The 13577-nt window shown below is 50.6% G+C and overlaps 1 protein-coding gene across 3 annotated transcripts in view; it reads left to right on the top strand.

Annotated features, from left to right (window-relative positions):
- The window catches only part of Ssh1 (slingshot protein phosphatase 1), a 55264-nt gene that overhangs the window by 36303 nt on the left and 5384 nt on the right, over positions 1-13577 (top strand). For all 3 annotated transcript variants that reach the window (XM_028765515.1, XM_028765516.1, XM_028765517.1), the window contains 6 exons: positions 2126-2320; positions 2752-2845; positions 4776-4904; positions 6995-7041; positions 8208-8354; positions 9916-10116. In XM_028765515.1, the coding sequence (XP_028621348.1) occupies positions 2126-2320; positions 2752-2845; positions 4776-4904; positions 6995-7041; positions 8208-8354; positions 9916-10116 (813 nt within the window). The remainder of the gene's footprint in view (positions 1-2125; positions 2321-2751; positions 2846-4775; positions 4905-6994; positions 7042-8207; positions 8355-9915; positions 10117-13577) is intronic.

Genomic DNA, 13577 nt, shown 5'->3' with positions numbered 1-13577 from the left:
TATTTTTATATGAGTACACCGTAGTCCTCCACAGACACACCAGAAGAGGGCGTGGGATCCCGTTACAGATGGTTGTGAGTTACCATGTGGTTGCTGGGAATTGAACTCAGGACCTCTGGAAGAGCAGTCAGTGCTCTTAACCACTGAGCCATCTCTCCAGCCCTACCCTGTTGCTTACTCCTGCGTCGTTTGTTTCTTACCGTGGCTGCACAGGTCTCCAACGAAGCTCCAGTTTCTCCAGCTCTCTGTCAACCTTATTCTTTGTCGGTTAATTACCATCTCAGTGACTGTGAAGTTGTGTGTCGACCTGCAGCTTTGATTCTCACTTGTATGTGTCTGCATGCCTGTGTGTGGGTGCGTGCTCAGAGTGCAGGGTCCGTGGAAGCCGGAAGAGAGGGTAGGACCCTCTAGGGTGTGAACAGAAGACTCAGGTTCTTTGCGTAAACAGCACCCACTCTCACCCACTGAGCCCCCTCCAGCCCTCAGTGTCTTTTGTTAACGTTCTTCCAGTGACATATGAATTTTATATATGTGTGTCTTTGTTGGGAAATGTTCCATCTAAGTCCATAACCCATTTTAAAAAAAGGTCTACCTGTTGACCTACTGATTGCCATCCTGGCATCACTTATTCCTTGGACCTGGCATACAGTAGGCACTAGGTTTGGGCAGTTAAGATCCAGGCACTCTGCTCAGCCTCAGTGGAGAGAGGCAAAGGGGTCGTGAGATAGACCCTAGTTACCTCTTGGAGTTTAAAGCATCATGAAAGGAAGCTGTTACACACATATGAACAGACTAGTATGCCATGCCAAGAAAGCTGGCCGGGTGTTCTCTTAGAGGTCAGGCCGCGGAACATCAGCTGAAGTGCCAGGATCCCAGGGAAGGGAAGGTTGCATGACCCTCTACAGAGGCTGAACTGTTGACCCTTCCTGGACCAGCCTTTTCTTTGGGTGTGTCCAGCCTGGGGTCACACACTCATGGTAGGTGTAGCTCAACAGGTTTGTAGGCCCAGTGCCACACTGCGGTATCAAAAGGCTGTTCACTCCCGTGGGCTACCCGTTCACGTAGGAGAATGGAAGAGTTGGAATAAACGAGGAGAAACTTGAGGCTCGAGAAGCCCGAGATGAGCGTTTCCAAACGACTCCTCTAGTCCAGGGAGGGGAGAGTTCCAGAGAGCTCGCTCACAGGCCACCTGGCTGTATCGCTCCCCCCTGTTACTCTAGGCTGTGCTCACTTCGGGGCCTTTTGAGGTGGGCGGGGCTGAGGAAGTCCTTGCCCTGACCCGCAGGTGCCCACAGCGGCTTTCTCCTTAACCAAGTTGTTACCGTCATTATTATTATCGTCTGTGGCGGTGGTGGTTGGGTTTACCCATCCCCCCCCTTTTTTTTTCTACTTCTTGAACCAGAACTGAATTTAATAAACATTTGGCTCAAGTTTATTTCCTCCTCCTGCCTAGATGGCGGGACAGATAGAATCACGGTCAGTGGGGCTGTTTACTGTGTCTGCGGGACATCGCTATCCTAGGAGCGGTTGTCTCCCTTGGGGGCCTCGTCTGTCTTGGCCATCCCTCCCCCAGCAGCCCATTCCCTGAGGAATTCTCAGCCTTGAGTTTTTGTCAAAAGAAATAAAAGAGGCTGACTAAATAAAGCCCGGCCATCTCCGTGCTGCTACACACTGAGAGGCAGGTCCGCAGTGGATTCAGGAGCCCCTGCTGTTTCTCAAAGACCTTTCCAGCCTTTTGATGCCTTCAGTACAGCCCTGCCTGCAGACCTGAAGTCTTTGGAGTTGGTAGCCGGAATGTGACCCAACCTGCTAGGAAGAGTTAGGGGCTGTGGGATAGGGTCTGCCGCTGGCGGCTGGCTGTTTATTCCTCTGGAAATGAGGAAGGATATCCTCTCTGCTTAATTGATACAGTCTCTGGGAGTTGATAGTTATATGTGGCTGCTGTGTATCCCTCACACGCCCTGCGAGCAGAGGCTCCAAGAGGGAGTCCTTTCTGAATTGCCTGTTCCACTGGGATGAAGTGAACATCCTTTGTGAACCTCTGAACCCAAGCCCCCTTGCGCCCCGCTCCCTTGCGCCACGCCCCCTCCTGAGTTCCTCTCTCCTCCATCCTCCCAATCCCCAGGTCTGCCCTGCAAGTGCTTCACAAGGCCTGCGAAGTGGCCCGGAGACATAACTACTTCCCAGGGGGAGTGGCGCTCATCTGGGCCACCTACTATGAGAGCTGCATCAGCTCCGAGCAGAGCTGCATCAACGAATGGAACGCCATGCAGGACCTGGAGTCCACAAGGCCCGACTCGCCCGCGCTGTTTGTGGACAAGTACGTGCTGAGGCTCCTCCCACACTGATCAGTACGGTCCTCAGGGTCCTGCTTCCCTGACCAACACCGCTGGTCCCTCTCAGGGTCTTGCTTCCCTGCAGCCTCTTGACTGAGAACCTCTTCCCAGAACACATTTAACCTGAACCTATGCTTGTGGGCCAGAGGTTCTCATCCTCCCCACCCCCAACGCTGCGACCCCCCAGCCGTAAAATTATTTTTGTTTCTACTTCATAACTAGTTTCGCTACGATTGTGAGTCAGAACGTAAACATCTGTTTTCCGACGGTCTTAGGCGACCCCTGTAAAATGGTCGTTTGCCGCGACCCTCCTAAAGGGGTTGTGACCCGCAGGTCAGGTCGAGAACCACTGCTCTAAAAGGTTTGTGTCTAGATGTGTAAACGTATAGCGGCTTCCTATACATTTCCCTCCTAGGCCAACCGAGGGGGAAAGAACCGAGCGCCTCATTAAAGCCAAACTCCGGAGCATCATGATGAGCCAGGACCTGGAAAATGTGACTTCTAAGGAAGTAAGGCACCCTCCCCCTCACCTCCCCCGCCTCCTAACCACTCCCTCCCCCTCCCTCTTTCCCCAACCCTCCCCCTCAGCCCAGAGCAAGCACAAGGCCTTCCGGGCTTCCCAGCAGAGGCAGACCCAGGCTCTTTTGTTGTTGTTTTGTTTGTTTGTTTGTTTTGAGACAGGGTTTCTCTGTATAGCCCTGGCTGTCCTGGACCTCACTCTGTAGACCAGGCTAGCCTCGAACCCAGATATCCACCTGCCTCTGCCTCCCAAGTGCTGGGATTAAAGGCGTGCGCCACCACCGCCCGGCTTGCTTTCTTGTATGTATGCATTTGTCCATCCTGGAGGCTCCCCCGCTGTGCTCTCAGTAGCACTAAGTCTGGGGAGGGCCCAGGCTTAGAGTTAGGTTTTAGTCTGAGTCTGGAGACCGTGGTCTGATTGCCTGCCCTGTCTGAGCCCTGGGAAGAGCTGTAGGAGATCCTTAGGGTCCTCCAAGGACACCTCAAGTCTTCAGTGTCCTTTGTGTGTCCCCTTGGCCCTGTGCTGTACAGGAGATGCAAATCTCAGGCTTCTCCCTATGCCTTTTAAGCTTCTTGGTCAGTTTTCCCTTTGTCCATTGCGATGATGATGATGATGACGATGACGATATAGTAAAAAGATGTTGTGGGAGCTGGAGAGACGGCTCCTCCTCAGTTAGGAGCCCTGCATGCTCCTTTTCCAGATCCTCTGAGTTTCATGTGCAGCACAGCATGGTAGGTCACAGCGTTAGATAACACCAGGAGATCTGGCGCCCTCTTCTGACCTCTGCAGGCATTGCAGGTACACGGTCCACAAACACTCAAACAAATGTAGAGGCCGAGCATTGAGGCACACACAACTTTAATCCTAGGACCAGGACAGAAGTTCTCTGACTTCAAGGCCCTCTTTATCTACATACTGAGTTCCAGGACAGCCATGGCTACATTGTGAGACCCTGTCTTAGGAAACAAAAATCTTTTTTAAAAAAATTGATTGTTTTAAGTTTTATATTTATTTATATACTTAACTAAGGCTGGGAGGTGGCAGGTAACACTTGTGAAGTGCCCATTTATTTATTTGTTATTTGTTAGGTTTAGGTATTTTTGAGTTGGGGGGTCTTCCTCTATAGCTCATACTGACCTGGAACTAACCTCACGGCTCCCAGGCTGACCTCAAACTCAAACTTCTGCCTCAGCCTTAAGTCCTCGTCTTTCACTAGTTAGTACTTTAAAAAAAAAAAATCACTCCGTGTTCCTTCTCCTACGAGAAAGCGACTTTACCTTCTCACTGCAGTATATTTGGTAGTTAATTGTAACCGTGTAAGAGTTTTAAACTCCATAGAAAAAAAGCATTAGGCCGGGCGGTGGTGGCGCACGCCTTTAATCCCAGCACTTGGGAGGCCGAGGCAGGTGGATTTCTGAGTTCGAGGCCAGCCTGGTCTACAGAGTGAGTTCCAGGACAGCCAGGGCTACACAGAGAAACCCTGTCTCAAAAAAAAAAAACAAAAAAACAAAAAAACAAAAACGATAAGAAAAAAATAGAAAAAAATTAGGAAAAAACCGATTTCTTTGTGGAGGACCATGGGTCCAGTAGGTTTACGTTGGAGGTGGAGTGAGTGAATGCCCACAGCCCACACAGATGTGCCACCCGTGTCTAAACGCGTTATCCTGGCAAAAGAATGAGGACAAACTCACACTTTTTTGTAAACAGTCACAGTTCCCGCAGTGGCTTCACGCCTGTGCGGAGGTGGGCTCCTGTTTGAGCAGGTCATTTTTAATAGGTTCCGCCCCCCATCACTCCTGCTTGTCCCGCCCACAGATCTCTTCTAATAGGTTCGGCCCCACATCACTCCTGTCTGTCCCGCCCACAGATCTCTTCTAATAGGTTCCGCCCCACATCACTCCTGTCTGTCCCGCCCACAGATCCGAAATGAGCTGGAGAAGCAAATGAACTGCAACCTGAAAGAGTTTAAGGAATTCATCGATAACGAGATGCTGCTCATCTTGGGCCAGATGGACAAGCCCTCACTTATCTTCGATCATCTTTATCTTGTAAGAAGCCCAGCTCTGGTGGCACCTGCTTTGGGGACCTAATTTGGGGATTTGGTTTGGAGGCTGTGCCTTAGCACCTACCAGAAACACGGGTAGCTAAGCTGTTGCCCTCTGAGCCCACTGAAGGGTGCGATGGGACACCCCCACCGTGTCTCCTGCGCAAGCAGGTTGCTAAAATTAGCTAGGAGATCATGAAGTTGAATTTAAAGTCAAACCCAGCAAGGCCAAGTTCCTGCTCCAGCACCTCACCTGCCCTGTGCCCCCCACCCCACGCCGCTCAGTCAGCTGTCTCTCCTCCACAGTGGAGTGATTTCGAGACTAAGTGAGGTACACCCTGGAGCCGGCCAGTACAGGTTCTGTAGGCCTGGTTATGGATGGTAACTGGTTAGAAGAGAAAGTGTCTCTTTTCAGGAGTTGAAGGAAGATGGCATTAGCCACCAAGGGGACACTTCAATATTCATATTGATGTCTCTGTGTGTGTCTGTGTGTGTGTATACACATACATATGTACATATATATGTATACATGCACACATGTATACATACACACATATATGTATGTGTGGGCTTTAAGTGGGTTTTGTGACAGAAGCTCACTCAGGCTAGCCCAGAGTTTGTGATCATCTGCCTCAGCCTCCTGAGCATTGAATATAGTTTTTTTGTATGTTCTTGTTTATATGTGACTCTCCCTGTATGCACAGGTCTCATGGATAAGCGGTCTTATCCACTGAGCTGTGAGCATCCAGGTTTAAATAACTTGAAAGACGGGGAGAATGTGCTGGTGGGCCTCCCTGAGAACAATGAGAAGCTGCCGCCCTCCACTCTGTCCACTAGGTGGCGGTCACAGCCGAAGGACTCACAGCCTTCGGTGAGTGGCTGGAGTCTAGTGAGGCTTGGTGCCTGTGCCAGTCTTTCCATGAGAGATGGCAAAGGAATTTTATGCTTGAGGCCGCCCCTGAGATGTGAAAATCCAGCTCACGGTGCTTGATGGTCAAACCCTGAGCCCCAGAGGACCTGGGAAGCTCAGGAGAGGAAGTCGGCAAGGAGACTGAGACGGGGATAGGACTGAGGTGGCTGCATTTTCAAGAGCATCCGTGGTTGCTGTTTGTGTTTCTCTTCCGTGCTCCTTGACTAGGAATAGAAGAGGTTGTAGTGATACAGTGTATCAGTGTATCCAGTCACACATGTTATACACATTTGGAACAAATTATTTTAACGGAGAGAAAAAATATTCCCAACTCCCGCAGGGAGATTGTCAGTCACAGCAGTTTGCTGTGTGTGTTTTTCTGCTGTTCCATTTCCTGTAGGGCTAGGATTAGAACCCGGGCCCCAGCACTGAGTTTCCCTGATGCCTGGGTAGGAGGAGACTGCCTGTACTGCTCCCCAGTAGATTTTGTCTCCCTTTTTTTTTTTTTTCCTTGAGTGTCACCTCCTTTGCACCATCATGATCATTTAATTCTGGTTTGTTGTTTTAAGACAAGCCTTACTATGTACCCCTGGCTGGCCTTGGATCTCAAGTTCATGGCAATCCTCCTGCCTCTGTCTCCAGTGTAATGGGATGGTTTATTTTTAAGTGCCCGTCATCCGGATCTATTGTCATTTATGTTACTGGTTCCCGTTGTTTCTCCCATAAATAGCCCTAAATGCCTGTCCTGTGTTCCTAAGGGGCTGTGTGAGCCCTGGTTACCTCCTCGGGAGAGCTGTTTGTAACCTGGAATTACTGGGTCAGAGGGTGGGAACTTTTAAAAATAATAGCAAAATCCCTCCCAGGAAAGGGAGCCGGGGTCCCCTCTGTAATGCTGAGGAGGTCACAGGGGGCTGTGCCCATGGCAGACTAAGAAGACTGGAGGGCATAAAGCAGACTTCCACGAAGTGGGGACCGGAAAGTCTCTGTTTCCTCTCTGTCACCCTCAGTGATGCCCAAGGATCTCAGGAACCTGCCTGGACTCCTTCCTCTCCCTCTCCTGGTTGTTCCATCCTTCTTTCTGTTCTGAGACTGAGGCCCCACTGTCAGGTTCCCCGTCTATGCCGAAAGTAGTTCTGAGACTGGAGTGTGAGCACTCACAGGGCTTTGTATGGTCTGTCCCCCAGGGCTCCGAGTGGAATGCATCCAACCTGGAGGAGCTGCAGGGCTCAGGGTGAGTCTGCTCCCCTCTTCCCCATCTCTGCAGGCAGCATAGGTAGCCTCTGCCTTGGCCTGCCCCCTCACTGCCTCAGCCCGGTCTCTGCAGTTGGCTGGAGGGGCTCCTATGCTTCAGAACACTACACACAATAATCTGTGGTTTCTAGATTCTTCCTGGAGTCTTAGGTGATTGTCCAGGAGCGGCTTAGTCACACTAGGGGATAGAGGACAGTCTGGCCCTGGGCAGGCTCTGAGCTCCCACCCACAGCCCCACTCCCCAGAAGAATTGCTGGGAACTATAACATGGATACACATCTCTGTTGGCCTTTTATCGAGTCAGCAATCCTGAGAACTGGGCCACTTCTGGTAATCCTCTAGTGCCTGGTGGGAACTCTGTGACTGAACCGTCATTGCCGGGCAGGACCTTGCCTGTCTCTGGGAAAGGCTCGGCAGCAGGAGTGAACCTTTAAACCAGGTCCTTCAGGGAAGCAGTCACAAAATCACCATTCTGTAGTCTGACAAGCTGGCCTTCTCGAGCCTACTGCAGTGGAAAACTGAGAGGAAACAGAGCTTACAAGTACATCCTCAGGACTTCCAGTCAGAGGTTTTCCCCGAGCAGAGTGTCTGTCTGTCCAGTGTGCGGTCAGACTTCACACTTTCGTCTTGCTGGGAATAGATATGTGATTCAAGGAGCTCTCTTGAGGCGCCGTTATTTATGGTAAAACCTATTTGAGACCCTTTCCAGTTATGTTTTGGTTTTCAGGAAATGAGTGTACTGGTTAAGGGTGGAGGGCTGTGGAAGCTGTGTTAGCAGATGGTCTCACACAGGACAAGAGTTATAGAAGGCACATTCTGCTTTGTAACTATTTAAGAGCAGAGGTTTTGTTTTGTTTCGAAGACAGTGTCTTGCTCTATAACCCAAGCTGGTTTTGAATGTACCATTAAGTAAAGGGGTTTTATATATGTATATATATCATGAGTTATTTTTGAATAATACATTCTTGTCCTATGAAGAAAAGACACAAAAATGACCATTAAGCAAAAATAAATAAATAAACCTCTCACCACAAACCCATGCCTTGTGGTGTGTGTAGCCTTTGACTTTTCTCCACCAGGTTTTTTTGTTACTTTGTTTCTCCTGTTCCTCATTCTGACTCTCTGGGCCCTTTGCTTCTTTTTCAGTGTTGACTACATTTTAAATGTCACTAGAGAGATAGACAATTTTTTCCCTGGCTTGTTTGCATACCATAACATCCGTGTGTATGACGAGGAGACCACTGACCTTCTTGCCCACTGGAACGAGGCTTACCATTTCATAAACAAAGCGAAGTAAGTGTGTGGGAAGGTGGCCTTGGGAGAGATGGGGGTGGGAGTGGGGTGCAGGAATGAGTGGCGAGCCAGATAAGGAAGCTTAGGCCCCCCCACCCCCCACCCCGCCGCTGTGGAAGGAGGCAGACAGGATCTTAGGGGAGGGAGTCCTGGATACAGAAGTCTAATGCCCAGAGAGGTGGGACTGTCTGGTGGACCTTTGTTTTAGCAACAGAACACCAGGCACCAAAGTGGGCAAGTATCCGATGCCAGCCAGGGTTCAGAACCCAAATGCCGGGAGGGGGGGGGGGACAGGGGGCGGGGAAGAGCTCTCTCATGGAAAGGGTCGGTATATGCTGGTCTTAGAACTCTTAGATAGTTTCCCAAGGAATGCAGGCTGTATCCTCTCCTGGGGTAGTTCTATGCTTCCATGTGCCTAGAACAGGGCAGTCCCAAGATGGGGCCATCCCCACTGTCCCTGAGCCCTGGGGCCCCTCCTTACTGTCCTTTGGAGCGGTTGTTGTATAGAAGTTCAAAGCAAAGACCCACCCCCCATCCCCATCCCCAACTCCCGGCTATGCAGAAAAACCCTCTAACTTCAGAGCCTCCCAGTCAAAGCTACAATGTGTATCCTTACCAGATCCTACTTTGTCTTGCTTTCCCAGAGCACAGACTCCTTGCCTGCGAGTTTAGAAGTCAGGAAAGACTAGGGTTGCAGGGGGGTGGGATGGGGGTGGGATTGTAAACCTGCTATAGGAAGCCGGGGCCCGCTGAGCCCCACCGTAGCTTCCTGGCTGCAGCCTCTGCCAGCTTGGCATGCCTTCGCGTTCTCCAGCAAGGAGAGGGTCACTGTTCCTCGTGTATCTCGTAAATCAGCTGTGCCTGGGCCAGCACAGCCTTCCTGCAAGCAGCAGATCAGCTCCCATCTTCCCCCTGGCTCCGTTCTCTCTTGGCCAGATTGCTGTCCCTCTGGGCTCTCACTCTCTCCCCAGGGTGCAGCGTTTTTCGCCTCGCTGGCCCCGTTTCCCACAGTAGCTCAGTCAGGGGCCCCATCTGCTGTCGAAGCCGAGTGGCTTTTGCCGAACTCCCTTTAACTGTCCAGGGGCTGCCCAGGAAGAGACCATAGGTAGCCTCACACGTATCCTGGTGACAGCGGAGATTCCATTTTGAAGCAGGCATTAGAAAGCCAGGCCATGGCCAGGCAGTGGTGGCGCACGCCTTTAATTCCAGCACTTGGGAGGCAGAGGCAGGTGGATTTCTGAGTTCGAGAGTTCGAGGCTAGCCTGGTCTACAGAGTGAGTTCCAGGACAGCCAGGGCTACACAGAGAAACCCTGTCTAAAAAAAAAAAAAAAAGAAAGAAAGAAAGAAAAGAAAAAAGAAAGCCAGGCCATACAGATTTCTTCTGTTCTCCCATTGTGTGCTAATTGATCTCACAGCAAAGATATTTCCTTTAGAAGATGTGTTAGATCAGTTCCATATAAACATTAGGACAGAGAAGGGTTGGAGCCATGAGATAACGGGGCAGGACTATTCATCCTTGCCCTCAGTCCCCACCCTCCAAATCCCCCCCACTCCCCGCAGAAGGAATCATTCCAAGTGCCTGGTCCATTGCAAGATGGGTGTCAGCCGATCTGCATCCACAGTCATAGCGTACGCCATGAAGGAGTTCGGCTGGCCCCTGGAGAAGGCGTATAACTACGTGAAGCAGAAACGCAGCATCACACGGCCCAACGCAGGCTTTATGAAGCAGCTGTCTGAGTACGAAGGCATCCTGGACGCAAGGTGAGCGAGCAAGCGAGCACCTAGACACAGGCTGGCAGCCGAAGCTGGCCAGGCCTGGCAGGAGCTCCCACAGCTGGCAGCCGGCCTCCCGGGAGCTGGCTTCTAAAAAAAACAACTATTGTTTGGGCTCTGATTAGTGGTTTCCAGGAGGGATCCGTTTTGATTTGGTTGGCACATGTAGAAAGCTTGTCTCCCTGAGCGAGGGAAGGTACTTCACTGCTCACCCAAGGCATGTCCTGGTATGTGCTGTGGGGCTTGAGCAGATCCATCTCCTAAGTACCTGCTTTATGCCAAACTCAAGGCTGAAGAGGCCACTGGTCTGATTCACCACAAATGAGCCCTGCAATCTACCCCAAGCCCAGTTCCATCTTCTAAGTTAAGAATTTGACAGCCAGGCAGTGGTGCCGCATGCCTTTAATCCCAGCACTTGGGAGGCAGAGGCAGGAGAATTTCTGAGTTCGAGGCCAGCCTGGTCTACAGAGTGAGTTCCAGGACAGCCAGGACTACACAGAGAAACCCTGTCTCAAAAAAACAAAAAACAGCACTTGGGAGGCAGAGGCAGGCGGATTTCTGAGTTCGAGACCAGCCTGGTCTACAGAGTGAGTTCCAGGACAGCCCAGGTTACACAGAGAAACTCTGTCTCGAAAAACCAAAGGAAAAAAAAAAGGATTTGACACTAGGGCCTTTGATGCTGGTGGTCTCTCATTTGCACCCAGAAGGCTAGAAATGATGGGGTCACGGGTTGTTTGGATTGATGGTAGCGTTATTCACAGTAGTAGCACAAAGGCGGAAGACACCCACAAGTCCATCGTTGGATGGGTGGATCGGCTATGGGGAGAGAGTAGAAGAATCTTCCTCTGCCCACTGGAAGGAGGCAGTGGATAAAGGAGCTCCTGATTGGATTGCCTGACCCGGAAATTTAAGGCTAGACTCTGCCATATATCTAGATCCCGTCTCTCACCCCATAAAAGGGTGATTCTGATGTGTGTAGTACATTCCAAGCAAACTTTGGGGCTCTCAGGAAAAACTGTGCGGCCCCATGCTTGCATGAGGTCCCTAGAGATGGAGAATGTGGTTTTGGTAGCCAGAGGCTAGGGAAGGGACAGTGAGAGAGTAGTGGGTGGTATTCATTCTGTGCCGTGAACAGTTACAGTGGCACAGTGTCGGGAAGCCTTGTCCTGCCAGGCTGTGTAGAAGCCGTCATGGTGACACACTTTACTGCAATTTAGAAACTGGCGAGACTCTGTGAGGATGCACAAGCAATCACCTCAGGTTCATAGCAAGCTGACTTCCAGTCAGTTCACAGATGAGACTGCCAAATCTGCTCCCCACCTCAAAGTCAAATTCAACTTCTTGTGTTATGAGTGAGCAGAGGGAGGCAACACTGACAGGTTAACTTGTCTCGTGTCACACAGTGACTTCAGGTGTGCCAGGAGAGAGGCTGACATCCACAGGTGTTGACTGCCATAAGAGAAAGCGATTGTTGCAGGGGCCCCTGTCAGGGCGGTAAGGGTTCCCTGGAGGTCCCACGCCGCTGGGACAGATGCCAGTATCTGAGGACTCACTTTCTCCCAGCTCCGTGTCCAGTCTACACAAGCAGCCACCTGGATTATTTCTGAATAGCATTGGAAGGAATCCAGAGGTGGAGTCCTTCTGCTTCTTGGGCAAGTTTGGGGAAGTAGGGGTGCTCCTAGCGGGTTAAACAGGCTGGGAGAACCCGGCAGCCAGCTCTGGACTGTTACACTGTTTCAGAGTGTCTGTCAGGTCTCAGGCAGAGGAGGTAAAGTAGGCCTTGCTCTCCCTCAGCCTAGGGAGCTAAAGTGAAGGTTGTCTGACCGGGAAGTTCACCTGCTGCCTTCCCACTTTGCAGCCTAACCAAGGGTCTCCTGCAGGCCCACAGCAGCACGGTGTGAACCTGGGTTGCAGTCAGTAGACGGAGTGCAGGGGGCAATGGGACATGGATGTGCCCCTGGGCTGAAGAGCAGTGGCACTTTTCTGCCTCCCTCTCACCCCATGGTGTTGATTTTACTCTGAAGCCCTACGGAGGTAGAGGCGGTCTTGGTGACTACCTCTGTCACTGTAAAGTTCTTTCTCTCATTATTCGTGGCTTATACCTTCAAACATGTTATAAGAGCAATACTAGCCCCTGCCCTTGACTCGACAGGCACTGGCAGTTGATGCTTCTGGGGGAAGGCTCTGGCATCTGGCATGGCCTCCACCCGTGAGTAACAGCAGCATAAACTAGACTCAGTGGGTTGTTTTAAAAACCACATAAATTGGGGTGGTGAAGCTGGGGCAAATACAATCAGATATATGATATGAAATTCTCAAGAATGAGTAAAAAATAATTTTTTAAAAGATTATTTTATATATGTGGGTACACTGTCACTGTCTTCAGACACACCAGAAGAGGGCATCGGATCCCATTACAGATGGTTGTGAGCCACCATGTGGTTGCCAGGAATTGAACTCAGGACCTCTGGGAAAGCAGTCAGTGCTGTTAACCACTGAGCCATCTCTACAGCCCTGTTTGTGTGTGTGTGTGTGTGTGTGTGTGTATGTATGTGTATGTGCATGTATGTGTGTGTTTTGTTTTTAATTCCATAAGGCTGGGTATATAGCCCAGTGGTAGAATGCCACCTGTCAAACACAAGGCCATGGATTTTATCTCCAACTGAAAATAATAAGTAAAATTATCAGGAGAATTTGTTCAAGTCAGGCATGTAATTCCAGCGCTTTGAAGGGAAGAGGTAGAAGAATCAGGAACTCAAGGCTAGCTTTGGCTACATAATAAATTTGAGGCTAGCCTGAGGGTACATACACCTTGGTTCTGTTTTTGTTTTTGTTTTTTTTTTTTTGGTTTTCGAGACAGGGTTTCTTTGTATAGCCCTGGCTGTCCTGGAACTCACTCTGTAGACCAGGCTGGCCTCGAACTCAGAAATCTGCCTGCCTCTGCCTCCCAAGTGCTGGGATTAAAGGCGTGCGCCACCAACGCCCGGCTACCTTGGTTCTTAAAAAGAAGAAAGAAAAAAAGAGGAAATCATTTAGAACAGACCTATAGTCATTGCCTGACACAAATCCTTGGGGGTTTTCTGGGATCTTCAAGGGGATGGTCACGTTTGCCTCATTACCCTGGTGTGCAGAGAGCGTAACATACACCTTCCGCTTCAACCCCTGAGTTTTCTCACACTGTAGGTGTGAAAAGGTGGTTACTCTCATTGTTCCGGTCTAACCGGAGTCAGAGCCCTCGGTGTTGTGACTAGATTCACACAATCAGATGAGCACAAACAGGAAGGTGGGGGGAGGGGCGGCCTCCAGTCAAAACTGCCTCTGCCTCTGCCACATTGTTACCGGCATGGTAAACAGTTCCGAAAGGATGCTCGTGCAGGCCGTGGTGACTCTCATCCCTGGTGAGTGAACAGAGGGAAGTCTGCTTCCTGGTCCTGTCTGACTCCTACCTT

Source organism: Grammomys surdaster, unplaced genomic scaffold, assembly GCF_004785775.1.
Source record: "Grammomys surdaster isolate TR1022 unplaced genomic scaffold, NIH_TR_1.0 164, whole genome shotgun sequence".
Taxonomy (NCBI): Eukaryota; Metazoa; Chordata; class Mammalia; order Rodentia; family Muridae; genus Grammomys; species Grammomys surdaster.
This window is presented reverse-complemented; position numbering and strand designations above follow the sequence as displayed.